We start from the raw sequence: 20,251 nt of genomic DNA on the forward strand, positions 1-20,251 counted from the left end.
TCCCCTTCAGGTTAACACTGGCGGCACTTTCGCTGTTGTTTTTGTGTGCTGTTAACACTGTTAGCTGCAAGCCGTGTCGTCATGTTAGGAATATGTGCTTCGTTTCTTTTTCAAGTAATTTGAAAAGTAATGCTAATCTAAGCTAACACTCTCTAGCCTTTAGCTAAATGTATTTTATTTCACTTTATGTCCTTTAACACACAAATATAAGAGCAGTGGTCTCGCCTAACACTAGCCACGAATGGTAAATGGTAAAGTTGTTGTTGAACAAGCAACATGCTTAACAGTTACGAGGTAACCCACCATCAACAGCTAGCTTCTAGCCCCAGAGACGGCTATAGCCTTGTATTGCACAGTAGAGCTGCAGGGTTTATACACCCTCCAACTGTACCTCAGGCTAGCTCGCAGCTAAGGCTAAGCTATGACATGTAAATAACACAACTGTGGAGTTACTGGAATGCATGATCCTCTTCTACTGGCGGAGGCTAGCCACTACCCCTTAGTTAACACAGGACATGACACGTTATCCACCAGTTCAGGTGTTTGACACACAGCAGGATACATTCATTGCTGGCTTTGGTCTTCTTGTTGATAATAAGGAGAATCTAAAATAGTTCCAGTCTCATCCTTTCATTCACATGATGCATTTTCTCCATCTCCCTTCATAATTCACTGAAAATGTATTTGAGAGGAAAAAGTAAAACATTAAGAGATAGTGGACACGTCTTGTGTTTCTTTTTAGGAGAGTCATAGCACTATTGCTTCCGTTCACAGCAGCAAACTCTGACTGCCATGGTTAAGTCAAAGCTCCCCTCTATGCATCAACATGCATGACTTCGATCCATCTCCATAGCAACTGTTGCTCTCCCACTGTAATCTGTGTTTCAAAAAAAAAATGCATTCATTTCAATAAGAAAGACAAGGAAACAGAACAGAGAGACATTGAGAGAGGAGGAGAAGGACGGGGACACCAGCAAACAGACACAGAAAAAGACGGTGGGGGGAGATAGAATCAGTTATTTCTTATACTGGGTGTATGATACTGATTGCAAAGATTGTAAGAGTCGGTACAAAGAGAAGCCATTTCACCCTTTTCCGACACTCGTTCCCTCATTTGACCAAATAATTTGCTGGCATGCTTATTCATGCGTTCATCCCACTGCTTCACCGTGAATGTGATGAAAACGGCATCATTTTGGAGGCCCTACATAATTAATGAGCTTGCCCATCACCACACAGCACACATCAATACCTGCATGTAACTCCACTATAATTCAATGGTCTCTCCGCTGCATTGACGATGCGCACAACGGTCCTCATTAACTCTGTAGCTGCTTTAACGACCCCTCTTTAAACCGAAAACCACAATTTGTTGTTTAATGCCAATTGGCTAAAGTTGGGTGAAGGAATTTTGACATCGGTGTGGGTTGGACGAGGGAATGCATGCTGCTGTAATGTTTCTGAGTGTGTGTGTGTGTGTGTGTGTGTGTGTGTGTGTGTGTGTGTGTGTGTGTGTGTGTGTGTGTGTGTGTGTGTGTGTGTGTGTGTGTGTGTGTGTGTGTGTGTGTGTATCTGTGTGTGAGTGTGTATCTGTGGGTTTACTGAGCCTTATGAACGTTATTCCGTGCACATGGGGGAGGCAGATGGTGGGGACAGATTTGCCTTTTCTCTTTACTGCTGCTTAAAGACATCAGCCCACTGCGCTGATGGGACATACCTAGTGTCTTCATTTTATGTTGTGTGCAGAGGCGCACATATAATTGTTCCCATCGCATGGAGGTAAACACAAATACGCATCTCCTCTCGTCGTAGCTCGAGGCGTTGTATGTGTGGCCTCGTAGCAGACGGAGATATTGACAGGAAGAGACGGATCCACACTCGGAACAGTTCAAAGGTTAAGCTGCCTCGATGCCCAGATCCACCAACAAAAAGTTTCTTGTTGCCAAGTCCTTATATCTGGAGGGGCGCTTGTGACTCTCCATCTGCTGCCATCTGTGCCTTCACTGTCCCCATTCTAGTGTGGCAAGGAGGAGGATGCAACACTGTGATCAGAGACGAGCCCTGAAACAGCATGGAGCAGGGCGAACAGTAATTGTTCTCTCCATGGTCCTGGTGCAGGGCCTGTGTGTGTGTGTCAGGCGGGTGATAGTAGTGTTTGATACGAGGCCCTCTGATGTCCTGGTTGTTAAATCGCAGCTCCCTTTTTGAAGATTTGGCTATTTTAAGGCATTTGGGTATTTATGAGATGATTTGAAATTGAGGAAACGGGAAATATTGGGGGAGGGGAGGTGACGAAGGTCCCATTGTTGGACTCTAACCTAGGACGCATGCATCTCAGACCACCAGGACTCCGAAATGGCAGGCACATTGTCCCATGTGTAGGATACACTTAGACGCAGCCCGAGCTTTCGGCAGCCCTCTGTCAGAGAAATTATGAACATCAGGCTTATGGGCCAGAAATATTGCGAGGACCGTTCAACCTTGGGTAATTGTAAATCCAGAGAGCCAGAGGAATATGTGCCTTCATCACCACACACACACACACACACACACACACCTTCTCTCTCTTCTCCTTTCTTACAGTAAAAGTAACAACATGAAACAGCATGCCCCGCAGCTCTCTAGTTTTCAAATGCAGTGCACTCGCTCGTCTTGATCTGAACCCAGAGCACGCAGCGCACGAGTTATGCCACTGTGTCAAGCCTCTCATTCGGTATGCAAGGCCTACTTTTTTTTGAGGATCCGTGCATAAACCTCTAAATCTCTCCTGAAGTGTTATTAAGGGAAATGGCGGGCTGTATGTAAAGAAACAAATGGCACAGAACATCTGGTTAAAGCTCATCTGAGGGAGCTGCACTGAATTGGACCGATCATGTTTAAAATGCAACTGGAGCAGCCTGCATTTTAGATTACATTAGTGTATGAGTCAGTAAAATCTGGATGGAATACATAATACTGTATGAAAAGGCTCCAGTCACTGTATGAGGGATGGGTGGAATAAAGCGCTGCAGTAATTATCGTAGGAGTCCACCCTCTCTTTCATCCGTCCTGCAGGGTTTAAGCAATGGCACATGCATAGCAATGTATACTGTGTGTCTTTTTCGTGAGTTTGTCATCAAAGTGGGAACGATCGTTTCTGCCGTGTGCATGCCGGGCGGCGTTTGGTTAATGTTAGGAGGTACACGGTGGCCGTATATAACAGTCATTATCCTGTGGCTTAGAAACACTGTATTAGACCCAGATTTCACTTGCTTAGAGACTTTAATGCATCATCAAGACCCCCCCTCCTTGGAGAATTGTGCCCTCATGAATTAGTGAGAGGGTATGCATAGCCAAGACAATAGCTTGCATTCAAACTTGGAATTGTTTTTCTGCATTTGCACAATTCACTTAATTTGCTCTTTAAAAAAAAAAGATTGTTTGAATTTTTCCTTGGAAATTTGAAGGGTGGACTAATAAATTCTATTTCTGTAAGGGTAGTACTGTTTGTGGGTGGAATCAGGTCATTCTGGTGCAGCCTGATTGTCTCTGTTAGGGAACCTTGTTTTTTTTCCTCATTTATAGCTTAGCCTGCCACTTAACCGTGCCGCTGTAGCGTACAGGCTCATGACCTAGAATTGAATGAGCAGGGGGCTTTAAAAATGTTAAATTCTCAGAGGTGATGGTGACCTTGATTTTGAAATCCTGCTATCTCGTTGTGCAAACGCGGCAGGCAGCGATGTTTCGAGGCTGACAAACCTGGTTATGAGGGTATGGTTTATACGTTGTAGATGTAAACGGTGAGACGAGACAAAAAAAACGAGAAAGGTGTCGGTGTCAAGGTGGTGTCACGGCAGCATTAGAGATGGACAGACAGAGTAATCAGCAACAGGGATGGGAGGGAGAAGAGAGGGGGTGACATTATAGAGCCCGAGGCCAACTACACACCCATTTGCAAGTGCCCCCCCCCTGTCTCACACACCAAAATCCCACCACCCAACATCCATCACCCAGGGAGGGCCTGGTGGATTATGGGTGAGCGCTGGACCGAGATGATTCCTCTCAATAGGAGCCATTCAAGCCGGGTTGTCACCACCAATAGCACCCATGGGAACTGTGGGCTTGAGCGAGGCGTAGGAGGGAGCACCCCCCCACCCTGTCACCTTCCACCCAAGCTTTTTATGTGAATGCCCCACAATGCCCTGCAATAGGTGATGACAGAGTGTTCTCAATGTTCCAGTTGTTTTTTCATTTAGTCCACTGGCTTTATCCAACTTCATTTTCAATCTCAAGCTCAATTTTCTTTCAATCTTTGCTCACTGCTGCTAATTTGCAATTCATTCTGCATTTCCTATTCCATAAATATTTATACCGGAGCAGCCAACTCTATTTCTCTCTTGTGCACGCGCACACACACACACACACACACACACACACACTAGCCTCTATACCTCGAGCAGAGCATGATACTAAAGTTGTAAGATTCAGTTGAGCTCACATCCTTGCTTCCTGTAATCACTCACTTTGATTTTCTCCTCCTTATTTCTCGTCCTCTCTTTTTCTCGCCCGCCTGCAGGTCAGGACCGCAGTGAGGCAGGGCTTATTAAGCGTTTCCGTGGAGATGGCGTGCGCTACAAGGCCAAGCTGATCGGGATTGATGAGGTGACGGCGGCGCGCGGGGACAAGTTGTGCCAGGACTCCATGATGAAGCTCAAGGTGCAGACTCAGTGTGTGTGTGTGATTGCGTGTGCATGTGCATGTGTTTGTGTGTGTGTGTGTGGCAGTGACGGGGACATCATTGAGCCTTTTCACTCATCACAGTCATATTTGGAAGGCATCCTCGGGCATGTCTGTATTGCCTGTTGAATGAGTCATAGGAGCTGTCTTGTCCTGTAAATGACTCACCGAAGCTCTGTAAAGACCTGACCCGACGGAACAAATAAAGGTCCAGCCGTATTATTCTGTAGCTCTTTGTCATGCAGCTACTCTAAGGTTGGCCTTATGTGTTTTGCAAAATGGTAGCAGTTTTGTACTTTCCCTCTGATAGACTGTATTATTAGCATTGCTCAAAATAATTCATGAGTTTTAGAGCGCTTTTTTGGTTACATTTTAGGTGAGATGTTATACTTGAAGCACATATGCAAACTGTAAAAATGTGACCTAGATCATATTTTAGCCAGTGTTCTCGACAAAATCTTGCAAGTAAATTATTTCAGAATAGTATTCTTAAAATGATTTTGAAGTATGTGTACTAAAAAATATACTGTACATTCACTAGCCACTGTTGCTACGTATGTCACAGTTAGCCACGAATACAACATGAAAGTTATTGTCATTTTCTAAACAATGGGTGCTTTTTGTCAGACAGTGGTAGACTAAAGAAGGCTAACGCAATTTTCATCCCCTAAAATGATGATGCAGATTTAACCCACAGTCACCTTATTAAACTGTCTCCAACTGATTCATGAAAATGATTTCAGCTTCGTTCTTCCAAAGGGGTTTCAAAGATGTGCTTGATGGCTGCATGTGCAAGAGCCTGAAGCTGAAGCTAAATGTCCCAGTCAAAAAAGTTAATATGCTCTAACGTATCCTGTAAGCCCACAAAATAATATAGTTTGAATAGCCACTGACCTTTAAAGTAATGCTGGGTTTGGTTACTAGTGTTGGTATCAAGCTTGGTAGGCAGACATGAGAGCAGATAAACACACTGTGTTGAGCAATTCCCTCCACATTTGCTGTTGTATTAAAAATAAACCATCATCCAGACTTTTTAAAAGCTGAATCTTGCTGTTAATAGCAGACTGAGAAATCCAAAGCTAACTTATGACTAATTTATGACTGGACTGCCGTAGGAGTCAATTATCAATATATATGACATATTACTGAGCAGTGAAGGTTTATTCAGGGTCGTCTTCAATACCAGCTGTGTTTACTGGCTCCACAGCAGGAACTACTTATCACTCTCTTTGTTGGGGGGGAAAAAGCAGCACATAAGCATATTTGCAGTAGGTGGCTACGGGATAATTCCTCCTCCATAAGAGGGTGTATATGCATGGCTTTTTTTAAGTATCTTCTCTCAAACTTTGCTGGAGCTTAAGCGTGTGGGAAGCCCCACGAGAAGAGCAGAATAGCCCGAAGGCAAAGCCTCTCATTACCGACATCCGTTTCAAGTGATTCGTCCGATAAAACAACTTTTCCCCCCCCGCCTCATCCCGACATTTCAGCAGTGCCCTCCACATGACTCCAGCAGTCACCAGCTACTCGCCAGTTACAGTCAATGGAGCGGTCGATACCGACCTGCTATGATCTGAACAGGCTATTGAGGAGGGGACGGGGTCTCTATTGAGCTGACTCTCGTTGCCTGGAGGACTAATCCACCAAATGGAGAAGCCGATCGCTGATTGACAACATCCATCGACTCTCCCGCCCGCCTGCCTCTCTTCCTTACCCCTGTTGCTCTATTCTTTATCCCTCTCCCTTTGCCCTTTCCCTCTTTATTCTCCCTTTGTCCCGCCGGCTCCAGCTTTTTCCTCATACGAATGTACATTTCTGTATGTGAAGATGGATGGATCATTTTCATTTCACATCTCCCTGCAGAAGCAGAGCATGGCGGTGATTAATGTGGCCCGTTATGGCTTGGGTGTTAAATATTATCTAAGTCTTGAAAGGAAAAAAAGAAAAGAAAATCTTAAGTCGAGAGGAGCTGATATACAGAAAAGGTTGACCACTCATTAACGTCCGTGGGCCCGCAGGTTCGACAGTCGTTTCTTCTCTTCTTATCTCCTCTCCTCCTTTTGCCCACTTTGCTTCTCCCGCAGGCTTTGTTCTGTGAAAGACATGTCAAGCACACAGGTTGCGTCACACAGAACATGGTGGAAATGTTAATTGTATTCTTTATTAGGGCTGAGAATAAAGGGAAAAAGGGGGGAGCCGCTGAGCTCCATGGGAAAAACCTTACTTCAAACGCCCGATGGGCTGTCTAGTCAGCACTATGGGAAGTTGTCGGCGCGAGCCGGTTGGTCAGCAGCGCGATCCATTCTGTCAGCAAATCTCACCTTATTGTTTGTCAGCTAGCACTTGTGCGTGTCACCCTGACGTACAGTAAACCTACTTCAAGAAAAGGGAGAGAAGAAAGGGGTGCTCTGGGGAAAAAAAGATTGGCTGCAATAATAATAAGACTCGCTGCACGAGTGTGAATTCCTCTGGGAGTGAAGCTTCAAGAAACGGCACTTGAAAGAACATTCTGTCCTATCACACCTTATGTAACTCCTGACAACCCCCCCCCCCAAACTACCCTCCCCCCCGAATCTCTCCCCCATCTCCCACTGTCACACTCACCTGAGTCGGGAGAGGAGAAGGCTCCCTGTCTCTGATGCTAAGCTCGTATCCTTTCATCTCCTCATGTCATTTCCTTTAATCTCCTGCAGGGGATGGCTTCCTCGGCACGTTCCAAAGGGGAGCACAAGCAGAGGGTGTTCTTGACGGTCTCGTTCGGCGGGATCAAGATTTACTGTGAAAGATCAGGGGTGAGTAGCATGTCAGCGAGTGGGCACGGCGACGGAGCTGCACACCGAGGCCTCCGCCAGCTGCTGTACTGTGAACTACAGTATAGGACATCCAGAGGGCAGACGCGCGCACGGTTCAGTTCACAGCGGCTGCCGCCGCCGCCGCCGCCATCTTGTAAGCCCGGCTGGCACCCTTGTGCGTTGATAGCTGCACAGGAGGAAGACGATTCACAAGGTTGTGCGGGAACAACGTTTCCCGTCACTGCATTTGCAAAAAACCCAAATCCCTCTCCACATATGCAAAATGAGCAATAACATGCTTTGCACAAGACAGTTTGCCCTTAAGCACATAAAGATTCAACTTGACAGCATTAAATTACAGGTCTAGCATTTGATATCTGACCCCGAGTAAACTGGTTTAACACACACCCTAGTAGGATTAGGGGTACACTGCAGGACCTACTTAAGATCAGCCCGGTCTGCCTGATAATGACAGCGTAGTGAGCAACGTTATGGTGATGTTATGAGACGGGCTGTTTCCACATCCATCCTGGCTCCCATCCCTTTGGCGGACTCCGAGGCCTGCTGTTCCATTACAGCGTGATCGAGGGGCTCGGCTCTCCCCCGTCCTGGGGCGTAGTGTTGGCTAGATAGGCTCACTCTGCTCATCAGCGCTAACCGATAATTAGCACTCAGTTCCACCCCTTAATGATCATTGCCGCTAATGCTAATTACACCGCGGCTCCACCTCGGCTGTCGTTAGAGCTCAACTGATAATTACGCAACGGCGATTGTCCCGTGGCTGCCGACCCCCCAGCCCACTCGCCAACCGCCGTTGACCCCCCCACACACACACACACACACCCATCTTTGATTATATCTTTTTTCAATATGACTGCTGGAGATAGTGGCATGTCGTTCGCCTGTAATGAAAGACACCATTAAGCCTCCAGCCACCACCAACCAGCTCACCCACTTTTGACACGCTCATTTGTTGTTTTGGAAATCATGCCCCCTAATGCTCCTCATTTTATTTACTGATCACTGGCAGTAAATAACACTCCACACTTAATATCCCTCTTGAGTTATTATGGGGAGATGGGGATCACTCCAGCGCAGGCGGCGTCAGCAGGCCTTTAGATGGAAATACTTTATGCAAAGCTGACATTGATTCTCTGCTGAATCGAGTAGACTAGTCGTATTATTTTTGTATTAAACATTAATCTGAGGCGTTACTAGCGACACTCCCCACTGAATATCGGCTAATATTCAAATGGAATCTCCTCCCCGGTGCCTCGGCTTATCTCTGCTAATAGTGGAGCGGCAGGTGGGCGTGCCGGAGTTGCAGCTGAATTACTCTCACTGCGTATGATGGGTGTGTTTTGGGGTGATCTGTTTTTTTGATGAGTGTCCAAGAGCTACAGTAGATTTTGCTGTTTTTTCGATCGCCTCATCTCAAATCGTGGATCAGATGGACATAAATACAGATTCACAGATGTCCCCCGATGTGACGGAACTGCACAACACAAACATCATTCTGCTGGATTAGAAGCTGTGCAGTACCTACAGTATACACACAGTATAAATAGAGGTCTGTAATAGAGATCAGTGAACCTCCCTCTGTGTTGGCCAGCTGCATTTGGCTCAACAATATGCAAAGATGATTAAATTTGGTCTGACCTACATTTTTCGCCGACACATTTTACGCTTGTAAAACATAATTAAAAAAAAAAAAATGTTTAGTGTTGCAAATGTAAGGGGAGCAAGACATACAGTATATTATGTGACGACCCATGTGATCTTTGCCGTAACGCTTTACATCTGTGCCATATAGGTGCTCATGCATCACCACTCGGTCCACGAGATCAGCTACATCGCCAAGGATACGAGGGACCACCGGGCCTTTGGTTACGTCTGCGGGAAGGAGGGCCACCACAAATTCGTGGCCATCAAAACCTCACAGTCGGTAGGTGCTTCTCCACTCTACTGGAGGAAGTTATTTTAGGCAATTCCATGTCAAGTCCTTGAGGGCGATTCAGAGCCAAGTCAGTGCATGAGCAAATTCAGGGTCAGAGTGACCATTAAGTGGCCGAACAATTCAATATTCAAGCTGAGTGGTTTTGCTCGACCTTCGTTCCACCCTCAAAAAATACGTATTTTGATTCAAATAGGAGACTTCAGTGTTTTTTGTATTCAAGACTCATATCAAGTTTGACTCGACCCCAACCAATTCACTCCAATGCTGCTTTCTCCTACATTAGTGTCCGGTCAGGTGTATTCACAACAGGACACTAGTTGACGAGACAGATATGATGTTAACAAAGAGGTATTGATCTTGTCTCGACTTCAGTTTGAGTTTTTTTGATTGAGCGAATTATTATGATCGGTTAGAACCAAACATCGTTCTGTTCTGCATTGACATAATCTAGTCTAGTCTAGACTAAAACAACTTATGAATTATTTAATGAATACATACAATTTAACAAAACAATAAAGGAAGGTCACTCCTCATAATTACAAAAATGCATTTCTTAAATTATCAATAATAACACAACTAAATCAAGTCTTAGTCACGTCCGAATTATGTTATTTCTGAATGTCCTTTTCCAAAATAAGCACTGCTTTTCTTCTCCCACATCTTCTGGATTGGCCATGTTCCCCTCTTCCATCTCTCTTTCTGCCTGCTTGTCCACCCATCTTCATCTTCATCGACCTGGATCTCATTGATTGACACTCCTCCCCTTGTTTGCCTGCATTTGTCCCTTCCCTCTCCTTAATTCCACTCCTTAATCTTTTTTTTCCTCTTCCTCTTCCTCCCCTCGTCCAGGCGGAGCCTCTCATTATTGACCTGCGCGACCTCTTCACGCTCATCTACGACATTAAGCAGCGAGAGGAGATGGAGAAAAAGGCCCAGAAGGACAAACAGTGCGAGCAGGCAGTCTACCAGGTTGGGGCGGCGCATTTCTTTGCTTTTAACTCAGTTTCGTTCCCCCATTCGGTGGCGAGATCACACGTTCTAACTCAGCCAGCGATTCATTCACACAGAATAGAACAGAAACACTCTCAAGCTTCCTCTGAAGTGCATCACAGACTGTGTTTGTTTGCTCCATTGACTTCTATGTGGAGCATCACAATATAATGGAAAAGCAACAGATTTTGATGGTTTTGTATTGGAGTCAGGTGTGTGTGCGACAGGGAACGCATGCATTGGTGCGTGTTTGATATACCGAATCACTGTTTCATTAAATCACAACGTGAGTGTGTAATTAAGCTCGCTTGCCAGAAAAGACAGATTGAGATGAATGTGTTTTTTTGTGTTTTTTTATTGTTTTCCCCGTTCTCCGATTTACTTCTTAATGAGATTCTAAATTGGGCTGCACTGTCTTACTGATGAAAAACAAAACATGTCATCTGTCTTCTGTCCCACCACCGCACAGACCATCCTGGAGGATGAAGTGGACGATCCAGTTTACCAGGTAGGTCCTCGGACACACAGAGCAGGAGCCAACCACTGCTGACCTCGATGCTTTTTTGTAGCTCCACTGGTGCTGTTTTCACTCATAAAGCTTGGAACAAAAAGGAGAAGAAGAAAAAAAAAACACAATCAATCCTTTAAATATCTCCTACAGTCACTGATCTGCTTGAATTAATGACTCATGATATTCCACCATTTCCAGTAATACACAGTAGACCATCCTAGTGGACAGTTTTGTTCAACCATTCAACTCCCATTTGCCAGTGCGGTGTTGTAAAACCATTTTTTTTAAGTTGATCTGTGTCAATGTTCTGATCTGTCCCAAAGACATGCCCCCCCTCCCCCCGACTGGTTGTTACCCCTCCCTCCTTTTTGACCTTTGCATTTATTTGGCTGAACATAATTTTTCTTTTTTCTTTTTTTATGTGTTTGCTCACACTGAATACAGACAACACTAACTCTTACTCTGAATGCTATGTTCAGTGGTACGTCCAACCACCTCCCAGATCACCTCTGTTCTTTGCTCTTGAAGTCTGTTTTTTGCATAAAGTCATTCCATTTGCAGCTTCCAGTTATGTTGATGTTGGTTGACAAAACTCCAGACTGTGGCCAGAATCTTAAAGGAGTACTTTTTGACATTTTGGGAAATACACTTGTTCTTTACACTTTGGTGCTGATACGATCAATACAACCGGCTCAGTGAACATTTATGGAGCCGGCAGTCGATTAACTCGGCTTAGCATGAAGACTGGAAACAGTGAGCTGGTTCTAACAATATTCACCCACCAGCATCTAATCCGAGCATTTTAGTCATTTGTGGGTTTATTTGCCATGAAATTCTAGTCACATTTGTATCATGTTTTCATTGTTATTTCCTCTAAGCATTTGGACACTACAGCTGCCACCATCTTTGTTGTGTAGAGTTACCATGGTTACAAGTGTCGTTCTCATCTCTCGCAAAGTTGGTGGTAAAGGCACTGTTTAGCTGTTTACACACACACACACACACACACACACATGCTGGATTGAGAAGAGAGGCTTTAGCATGAAGGTTAATGGATATTTCTTTGGTGATGATGTAGAGGAAGATTCAGATGGTTGACTGCCGATATTAACATGAAAGATAGCTGACTGAAATTAATTTTTAACGCTACATCCACAGCTCTGTGTAATCTTACATGAATTTACTGTTTTATAAATTGTGTGTGCTTTAGTAGATTGTCCCGATTTTTTAGTTGCCCCATCTCATCTAATTCTGAATTGATTGTAGAATAGTTTAGTCCATAAATCTTTTTCCTCCATGAACTAGTAATGTCAGATAAGCGTCCTGAAAGAGACATCATGTCCCATAATGAGTCTTCTTACTGATGGTGGTGCAATAAGTCAAGAAGCTCAACTTCGGCAAGGACAGTGTGCGATTCAGCAGACGAATGAAGGGTGTATGAATTAAAACAGTGATTTGGCCATTCTTCCATCTTCCATGCTGTTGTTTAGTTGTTAATTACTGACATTTATCTTTTAGATAATTTGTCTTAATTCTTCTTTCAATGGTTACTTTTATTTAGATTTAGTCTTGTTTAACTCCTGAAATTCGGTTGTGACAAAATGAACACTGCCGAGCTGATAAACGCATTTTATTACAGGCTGGCTCTGTCCCTATTTCCAGTCTTAATGCTAAGCTAAGCTAAGCAGCTGCTGGCTCTAGCTACATATTTACCACATGGAGGTATCCATCTTCTCGTCTCAAGTGAATCAACATATTTCCCAAAATGTCGAACTATTCTTGTAATTTGAGATCTGTGAAAGGCATTTAAGAGGAGGTACTGACTGGTCGGAGCGAATATTCTGACCTCCAGGTCTATTTCCTCTCAAAGAGGTGGAGCATCGTATTGCTGATGTTGAAAGGACACCTCAAGCTAAGACCTCCACATTGCCTTGAACTACTGCCTGACCTATTATACTTGTGCTCTTTCCTCTTCCCACCTCACTCTTTATTTTCTTTCTCTCCACATCTCCCCCATTCCTCTTTCCCATGCCCCATTCCTTTTTTTTCACACCCTTCATATTCGTGATCTCATTTCGCTCCCCACCCGACGCCATGTCCGCTCCCCTGTGCTTTCATTTATTCTCGTCATGTATTACTCCCTCGTTGCATCTCTCTGTTTTATATGCCAACCTCTCTCTCTGTCTTCCCATCTCATTATTCTCTGCACCTCTACGCCTTGCCCACTACTTCTGTTCTATAGTACATAGTGTTTGAGGCTGGACACGAACCCCTCCGTGGCCCCCAGTCAGAGGAGAGCGTTTATCAGGTACAAAGACAAGCATTGCCCCCCTTTTCTTCTCCCTCTTTATATACCCTGTGATAGATGATAATAATAACAGTACTAACAATATGACATTTTTTAGCACATTTCTTAAAGAAATTACAAAGTATGTATTTGGAGAAAGGATTTTCTGGGGATTCAAAGGTAGATTAAACTAAGTTTTCTGTTGTTGTTTTTTTATCGTGGCTGAAAATAGAAAGGCATTTAGGAAAGAATCAAATGGAGCTTTGCGATCGATTAAAAAGGGGGTCAAGTTATAATCAATACGATTTGAATTGTGCTTTCTGAAGTAATAAAAGCTACCACAGACGACAAATACATTGCGTTTCCTGTGGCTCCTTCACAATAAAAGCCACCCGTGTTTTGCTAGTCGAGCGCATTTATGTGAAGCAGTAAGAGAGCGTCCACTAAACTGAAGCTATCAATGAGATAAAATTACTCTGGATTACATGCATGCATTGTTTCCTCTGATAATCCAGCATGGGAATGGCGGACTCTGCCACTACCAATACACACAGCTACAAAGAGAGGTAATTACAGAATGCAAATACTCTGAATGCGTTTGATTTCACGGAAATATTTAGGATTATAGCTTTAAACCTGCAGCGGCCTGTTTAAAAATGATGTTGCAAATCGTCTTAACAAACGTTAAAACAGCTGCAGGAGAGTCAAGGTCAGTCAGTCAGGATTGTTTACCCAAAGCCTGCATACAAGGCTCCTTCTTATATATACAACATCTTGACCTTTTGGCTTTAGACCATTTGAAGGACCAGCTAGGACTCCAGGGACCCTTCATTTGGTTTAATCCTACCCCCCTCCCTTCCTCTCTCCCTCCTCCTCCTCCTCCTCTTTTTGACTCTGTATCTTGCGTTCCTCTGAAGATGAAAGATTCAGAGAGGGAGATTAATCACTTGCCATGCCATTTGATCTCAGAATGAAACAAGATCAATAGACTTGGGGAAAACGTAAGGGAGAGTTAACCAGTCGAGGCAACGATAGGGGAGACAGGCAGCGAGGTTAAGAGCAACAGATCGTTTGAATAAATGTGAGCGAACCATACAAAGGAGGCCAGGGCCGAGGCTTGTTCGTATCGCCGGATGAAGCAGGTGTTCTGCCGTTGCAGGATATTAATAGGCTTTCTTAATACTCAGAGAACCAGCACGCACCATCGTCAAGCATCGTTTGCAATCAATATTGATTTAAGTAGAATTGATTCAACAAAAAAACTCAAATTTGCATAAACCCCATTGCTCTAAAAGATCAAATTAAATCTTGAAAAAATAGACTAAATAGAAAGTGATGCAGAACGCTTTTTCAATTATTTATACACATGTTTCAGTAATTCTAAACTGTTTCGTTTTCTTTCTTTTTTTAAATAATCCCAGCCTGTTAAGAATAAAACAGAAAAAGGTGTTGCTCTGTTACTTACATTTGAATCGACCTCCAATCCAATGCAGGTCCCAACCAGTCAGCAGAAGGAAGGGATCTATGATGTCCCAAAACGCCATTTCATGACTGTAGGTGTTTTTTATTTTTTATCATTTTGTTTCTTTTACACTTCTACTTGCAAACCTCTCTTTAAAATCCTCTTGAAGGAGGTGACTCGAGCCCCCTTTGACAGTGACCATTTGTAATATTTGGCTCTACTGTATTGAGTAGTTTTAGTTCTGTTTTACAGCCTGCGGGCTCTAAATGGATGGGAACTGGATTTCCTCCTCCGAGAATGACTCGGAGAGGGTCTGCATCAGCTTTCTGTGTTGATGCTGATGATGCTGATGAAATAAAGCTACATTGGTCGTGCCGAGCCTGCTTGAAGAGATGAGACAGACATGTCGGCGATTTGACAGGACATTAGAGATGCAGGCAAATTCAATCCTGTGCAGAATCGGACACATCGTGAACCAGATGGCGAAATCAGAGTGGAGTCTGTTTGCCGGTCCCATGTGACTGGTACGGTGGACTGACTAGATGGATAAAAGGGTGGCTGTTCCGACTTCCTCAGAGGATGAGGACGAGAGGTTTGTAGGTGGGGTTCTGGGTTGAGCTGCATGCAGTATAGTCATGGCCACCAAACACTCATAAAAGCCGGACCTTAATGAATATCTTTGTATTTTGTTCAGAAAATAGCACCAAAAACATTTCCCCTCCCCCTCCCCTTTTCATCCAAATATATATCATCTCATCCTGGTAGGTTTTATGAGTTCTTCACCACCATGCCGTGTCCACGCTATTACATCTCTTAAATCGCTTATAAAAAAACATTCATTCAAGGCTATTTCGCCAAACATTCACCCAGAGACAATTTCCACGCGACTTTTTTTGAAAACAGCCCTAGCGCAGCGCCTTCCCTGCTCTCCGCTGTTTGCGATGCTTGTTGCTCGGCATATCAAACAGATAAACTGTCCCGGCCCCGTTGCTATCTCACCCAAACAGCCCATGCCGGTATAAGTAGCCGCGCTTCCATATCTCTTAAGTGTTACTGCTTGTCTGTTCATTCAGTTGGAGCTTTTTTGAGAGCCTCGAGCTCCCCTGATGTGTCTCAGTGCCTGCGGGGAGAGACCTCTGTGTACGACGTTTACCTTTTTTTTTTTTTTTTTTTCCAAATTCAGACTCATTCTGTGACCCTCAATGGTTTCCAAAGTGCCGTGCAAACTGCAATCCGCCATGTCCCGGCTTATACACCCTGTTAGCAGCAACACTGATTGCTGTGATCCCTCCCTTTTCTTTCTTTTGTTTGAACATGTGTGGGTTTTGTACGTGTATCTGTTTATTTACAGCATGCAAATCCTGTGTGTCTTTGTGCCTTTAAAAAAAAAAAAAAAAAATGGTGATTCATTGTCTGCTTGTGCACGGCCCCTGAGACATTTCACGCAACTTAGCCATTCCATAGTCTCTTCCATAGCCGCGCCCCCCCCCCCCCCCCCTCTCCTTCAAGTAGCGCGAGTGGAGGTGCGAAAGGGACAAAAGCAGGGGTCACGTCCGCCTATAGGGTGAGGTGGCCTCATTGTCTCGGTCGGGTGGTTCCAGGAGCTTCTTCCTTTCATATATTTGATGAAATAAACACACTCCTCTGTGTACGGAGCTGCTCACGGAGTAGGATCAGCATGATAAAGCGGCCCCAGGCCCTCATGGGGGGGCCCCCTCTTGATTGGCAGACATAAGAATATCTAATCAGAGTCTGTTTAATAGGACTGAATAGCCTTTTACCCACTCAATTATAGGGAGCCATGAAAGATTCATTTTAGATCCATTTTCTGATAATGAAACGAGGGGATAGTTGTTTCTTGCCAGCCACAGCACAAACTGCCTTTATGAATAGATTTCACTCCCCACACCTACACACCCATGCAACCGCCATGCCCTATCTGGAGAGGAATTCAAGGTTTCATGACTGTGCAAATCTCACTGCCGTGATGTATCACTATACTTTGTCTCCCTTTCTCCCTCACCCCCCCTTTTTTGGGTCCGGCTCACAGAACATCAACCACTTCGATCTTTTCGGTGACATGTCCACCCCTCCCTCGGTGAGTACAACCACACATAACCTAACCCCAATTAACTTTGCGTAATTGGTACAAGTTAATAGAATTGCGTCCGTGAATTGCATTTTTTTTCCCCCTGTAATGTTGGGGCATTTCATTTGGACAGTTGCAGATCTAAATGACCTGATTAGTACAGCAGATTAAAGATAATGTGTGTATGTGTTTGTGTGTGTGTGCTTTGCCTCCCAGATGCCCCCATCGCCCGCCAACACACTGGACCCTAGCAGGAGCAGCCGCCAGCAGCAACACAACCCGGCTGAGTTGTACGCCCCGTTCAGCCCCACCTCCGTGCCGTCAGGTAGACATCCACACTGAAACGCTCTTTTTCCACAATGCAAAACATAAATGACAAAAAAAAAAGGCGCTTCAGAGGATTCTTTGATTAATAGGTTGCCTTGCTGAGATTTACTGTACCATAGAGATTCTGTAAAGCGATGTTTCTTAAAGGACAAATACTCGTGGTTTTGAATATTTTAGCAAAAGCATTGACATTGTGTTTTTTCCAAGAACGTTCAACATCATTTAAAAACAGCGGCCTACTGAAGAGCGGCCTTTTTAATGCACCAAACCACTTCATCCTATTTACAATGTCCACGATAACACAGCTTAGGAAGTCAATGCTTTTTTGGCAGCAGACTCTCAAATCTCAGATATTGTCCTGGAACCGTCCAACAAGGAAGCATCTTCAAGACTCTTGCTTGTGAATGTATTACCGTGCAACAGTTACATTAATTGGACAATAATGTCTGTCATTGATAACTGATCTCAAACAAGCTAAAAAAAATATTCAACTCAACTCACCTCACATTCTTAGCTCTCATTTTCATTCATAGATTACATGTCGACAATATGAAATATATGCAACAAGCTGTCCTTTTTAAAAATCAATGTAATTGTAATCACAGGAGACAAACTGTATTCTCTTCCTCTAATAGCTGTAATGAACTTTAAATAATTCTCCTCCTCTTGTGATCCAGGTTATATGACAATGGGTCCGGTTCAGGCCGCCCAGTGGGCCCAGCAGCCGTTTCCTGGCCAGGCCCAGACTCTGGCCTTCCCTGTGCAGGGGCCCCTCCAGGTGGCTCAGGTCCTCCCTGGTGGTCAGCCAGTCATCTGGAGCCAGGCCAACATTTTCCCGGCCACTCAGCAGCAGTGGGCGGCCATGGCAGCCTACATGCCGGCCCAGACCGTGGGTGTGGGGGGGCACGCCATACCAGCTGCCATGCTCCAAGGCCTGGTACCCATTACCACCATGTGCCCCCAAGCCTGCGACATGTCGGCCCCCTCCTCCGCCATCACCAGCCCCCAGCACACAGCCGACCCCGCCCTGCTTCAGAGGCAACTGAGCCTCGGCAAGGAAGGCCTCGGCGTGGACTCGGACGCAGGCGAGGGCCCGTCCACATCAGGAGTCGGAGCAGCAGGTGTGGGGCCCGGCGCCGCGTCTGCAGCGGGGAGCAGGTGCGGGAGCCCGGCTCTCATGAGTGTACCGGACACACTGGTCTGCAGTCAGCTGCTGCCATCTTCAGCTGCTGCGACCCAGGAAGAGGAGGGGAGCTGTAGTGACCTTGACCTCTCGAGGATGACCTTGAGCCCAGGTACATCTACATCACCGTCTACTGAATCTCGTAAGTGATTTTAATTATTGTCACCCTACATAACCACATCTTACTAACCATCTTCTGCACCACTTTATGTGAAAAGCAAAGCATTATAAAAATATTATTAGCTTTTCTAGCTGGCTTGATGGATGTCGGGTTATTTCAACATCTATTTGATCCATAACCATTTTGTACAGGCATTCATTGTTCCCAGATGATGTATCTTACTGACTTTGGTGGCCCCCTTGCCTTTTCATCTCGTACAAACATGAGGTTCACGTTTGTGGTTTTGATTGACATTTCTCCAAAAGTACTGAATGGATGGCTATGAAATGTAGTACGACAGTAGTGGTGAATGGAAAAAAAAAACCTCAGCGGGGGTAACGGAGGAGGGATCCCTCTCCGGGAGGGCAAACATCCAGATCCAAACAGCTAGAATGAGGCACCCGCAGTCACAGCTGGGAGACTCGTGTGCTTGTGGGACTGTATTCTGAGAGCAGAAATCACGGGATAGAATATTGGATTTAAGGAGATCAGACAGTTATGAAGGGGTGTGCACTTTTATAACGTTGTGCAGAATCCAGACGATCAGGAATAATAGAAAAGAAAGTCAAGGGGAAGACATGCATAAAGGTCATGATCTAGATTTGAGTCCACATCTCCTCTGTGTAGTTTATGCACGTAGCCAGCTTGATGCTGAAATGTATTCACACTGCAGAATTAAACAATCAGAGGTTGAAATCCTTACTATATGTCCTCTTACAGTGTTTTCTTCACATTTGTCATTTCCTCTCTCCGCAGCATCCACTCCAGCCCCTCAGCAGAGCTCGTCTTCAGACTGCCCCCCTTCCCAGGGCAGTGACCCCCCCACAGATCACTCCCCCGTAGACCCAGAGGGCAACGCCACGGAGGAACAGTCGGTGAGCTGTGCCCCCCCTGGGTCAAATCCCAGTCAATAAAGATCCATGGATTTGATTTAACAATACGATATATATCTATATTATTGTCATATGAATGATCTGTTCTCAAGTACATGTAGAATGTCACTCAATAGAAAATTTAACTCTTTATTTCCAGGAAAAGTTCAAGCTAATTAAGGATGAAAGGTCAAAGATGATTTGAGTGTCTTGATTAGATCATATTTAATAAGGTATAATTATGTTTTAAGCTAATTACAGTCATCGCGCTAAATGTTTGGCTGATGTTTTTTTCTGGGAAAGGTCGGAGGGAAAAGGTGCACGTTTAATAGGTCCTCACATGCCGGAGGATAGTTGATTTTGCCAAAGCTTGTCACCTGCAAAATAGAAATATAACAGCTTTCTCTCCTCTCTCTCTCTCTCTCTCTCTCTCTCTCTCTCTCTCTCTCTCTCTCTCTCTCTCTCTCTCTCTCTCTCTCTCTCTCTCAGGGCTCTGTTGTTGCAAGGTCGATCACTCCCGTGCCCGGCGAAGCTCCTGATCCCTCGCAGGATCAGACCTGTCCACAGGAAGACAGCTAGAGAACAACGATCACCGAGTGGGTATTTCACCGGCCCCATCTCTCTTATTCTTCATCGCCTACCTCCACATTGCGGCATTTCATGTATTTTCTCCCCTGCTCTTTTCATCTCCAGCGTTCAGTGGCTCCCTCCTCTCTCGTTTTTTCCCAGAACCCGACTCTGTTTCTCTTCATTGTATTTGTGCATTTCCATTTGTCTCCCATCCCCTTGCCAATAAGTGGTTTGCTGCCACTTGGAAAAGAACCTTGGTTTTAGTTCAATGTCATTATGCTGCTCTGTATCATCCAAATGAAAGGGAGGGAAGGCACAATGTTGCCCCCTGGTGGTCA

The 20,251-nt window shown here is 44.8% G+C and overlaps 1 protein-coding gene across 2 annotated transcripts in view; it reads left to right on the forward strand.

Moving 5' to 3' along the window:
- Nucleotides 1-20,251, forward strand: part of dab1b (DAB adaptor protein 1b) — a 38,560-nt gene that overhangs the window by 16,592 nt on the left and 1,717 nt on the right. The window contains exons 3-14 of one of the 2 annotated variants that reach the window (XM_084007330.1): nt 4,556-4,695; nt 7,407-7,505; nt 9,319-9,450; nt 10,312-10,431; nt 10,922-10,960; nt 13,206-13,271; nt 14,744-14,803; nt 16,763-16,810; nt 17,018-17,126; nt 17,806-18,453; nt 19,228-19,346; nt 19,833-19,939. In XM_084007330.1, coding sequence (XP_083863456.1) covers nt 4,556-4,695; nt 7,407-7,505; nt 9,319-9,450; nt 10,312-10,431; nt 10,922-10,960; nt 13,206-13,271; nt 14,744-14,803; nt 16,763-16,810; nt 17,018-17,126; nt 17,806-18,453; nt 19,228-19,346; nt 19,833-19,922 — 1,670 coding nt within the window. In that variant the 3' untranslated portion in view covers nt 19,923-19,939. The remainder of the gene's footprint in view (nt 1-4,555; nt 4,696-7,406; nt 7,506-9,318; nt 9,451-10,311; nt 10,432-10,921; nt 10,961-13,205; nt 13,272-14,743; nt 14,804-16,762; nt 16,811-17,017; nt 17,127-17,805; nt 18,454-19,227; nt 19,347-19,832; nt 19,940-20,251) is intronic. The other variant, XM_084007331.1, reaches the window with a different exon arrangement.

The sequence above is a fragment of the Eutrigla gurnardus genome, assembly GCF_963514095.1.
Source record: "Eutrigla gurnardus genome assembly, chromosome: 4".
Taxonomy (NCBI): Eukaryota; Metazoa; Chordata; class Actinopteri; order Perciformes; family Triglidae; genus Eutrigla; species Eutrigla gurnardus.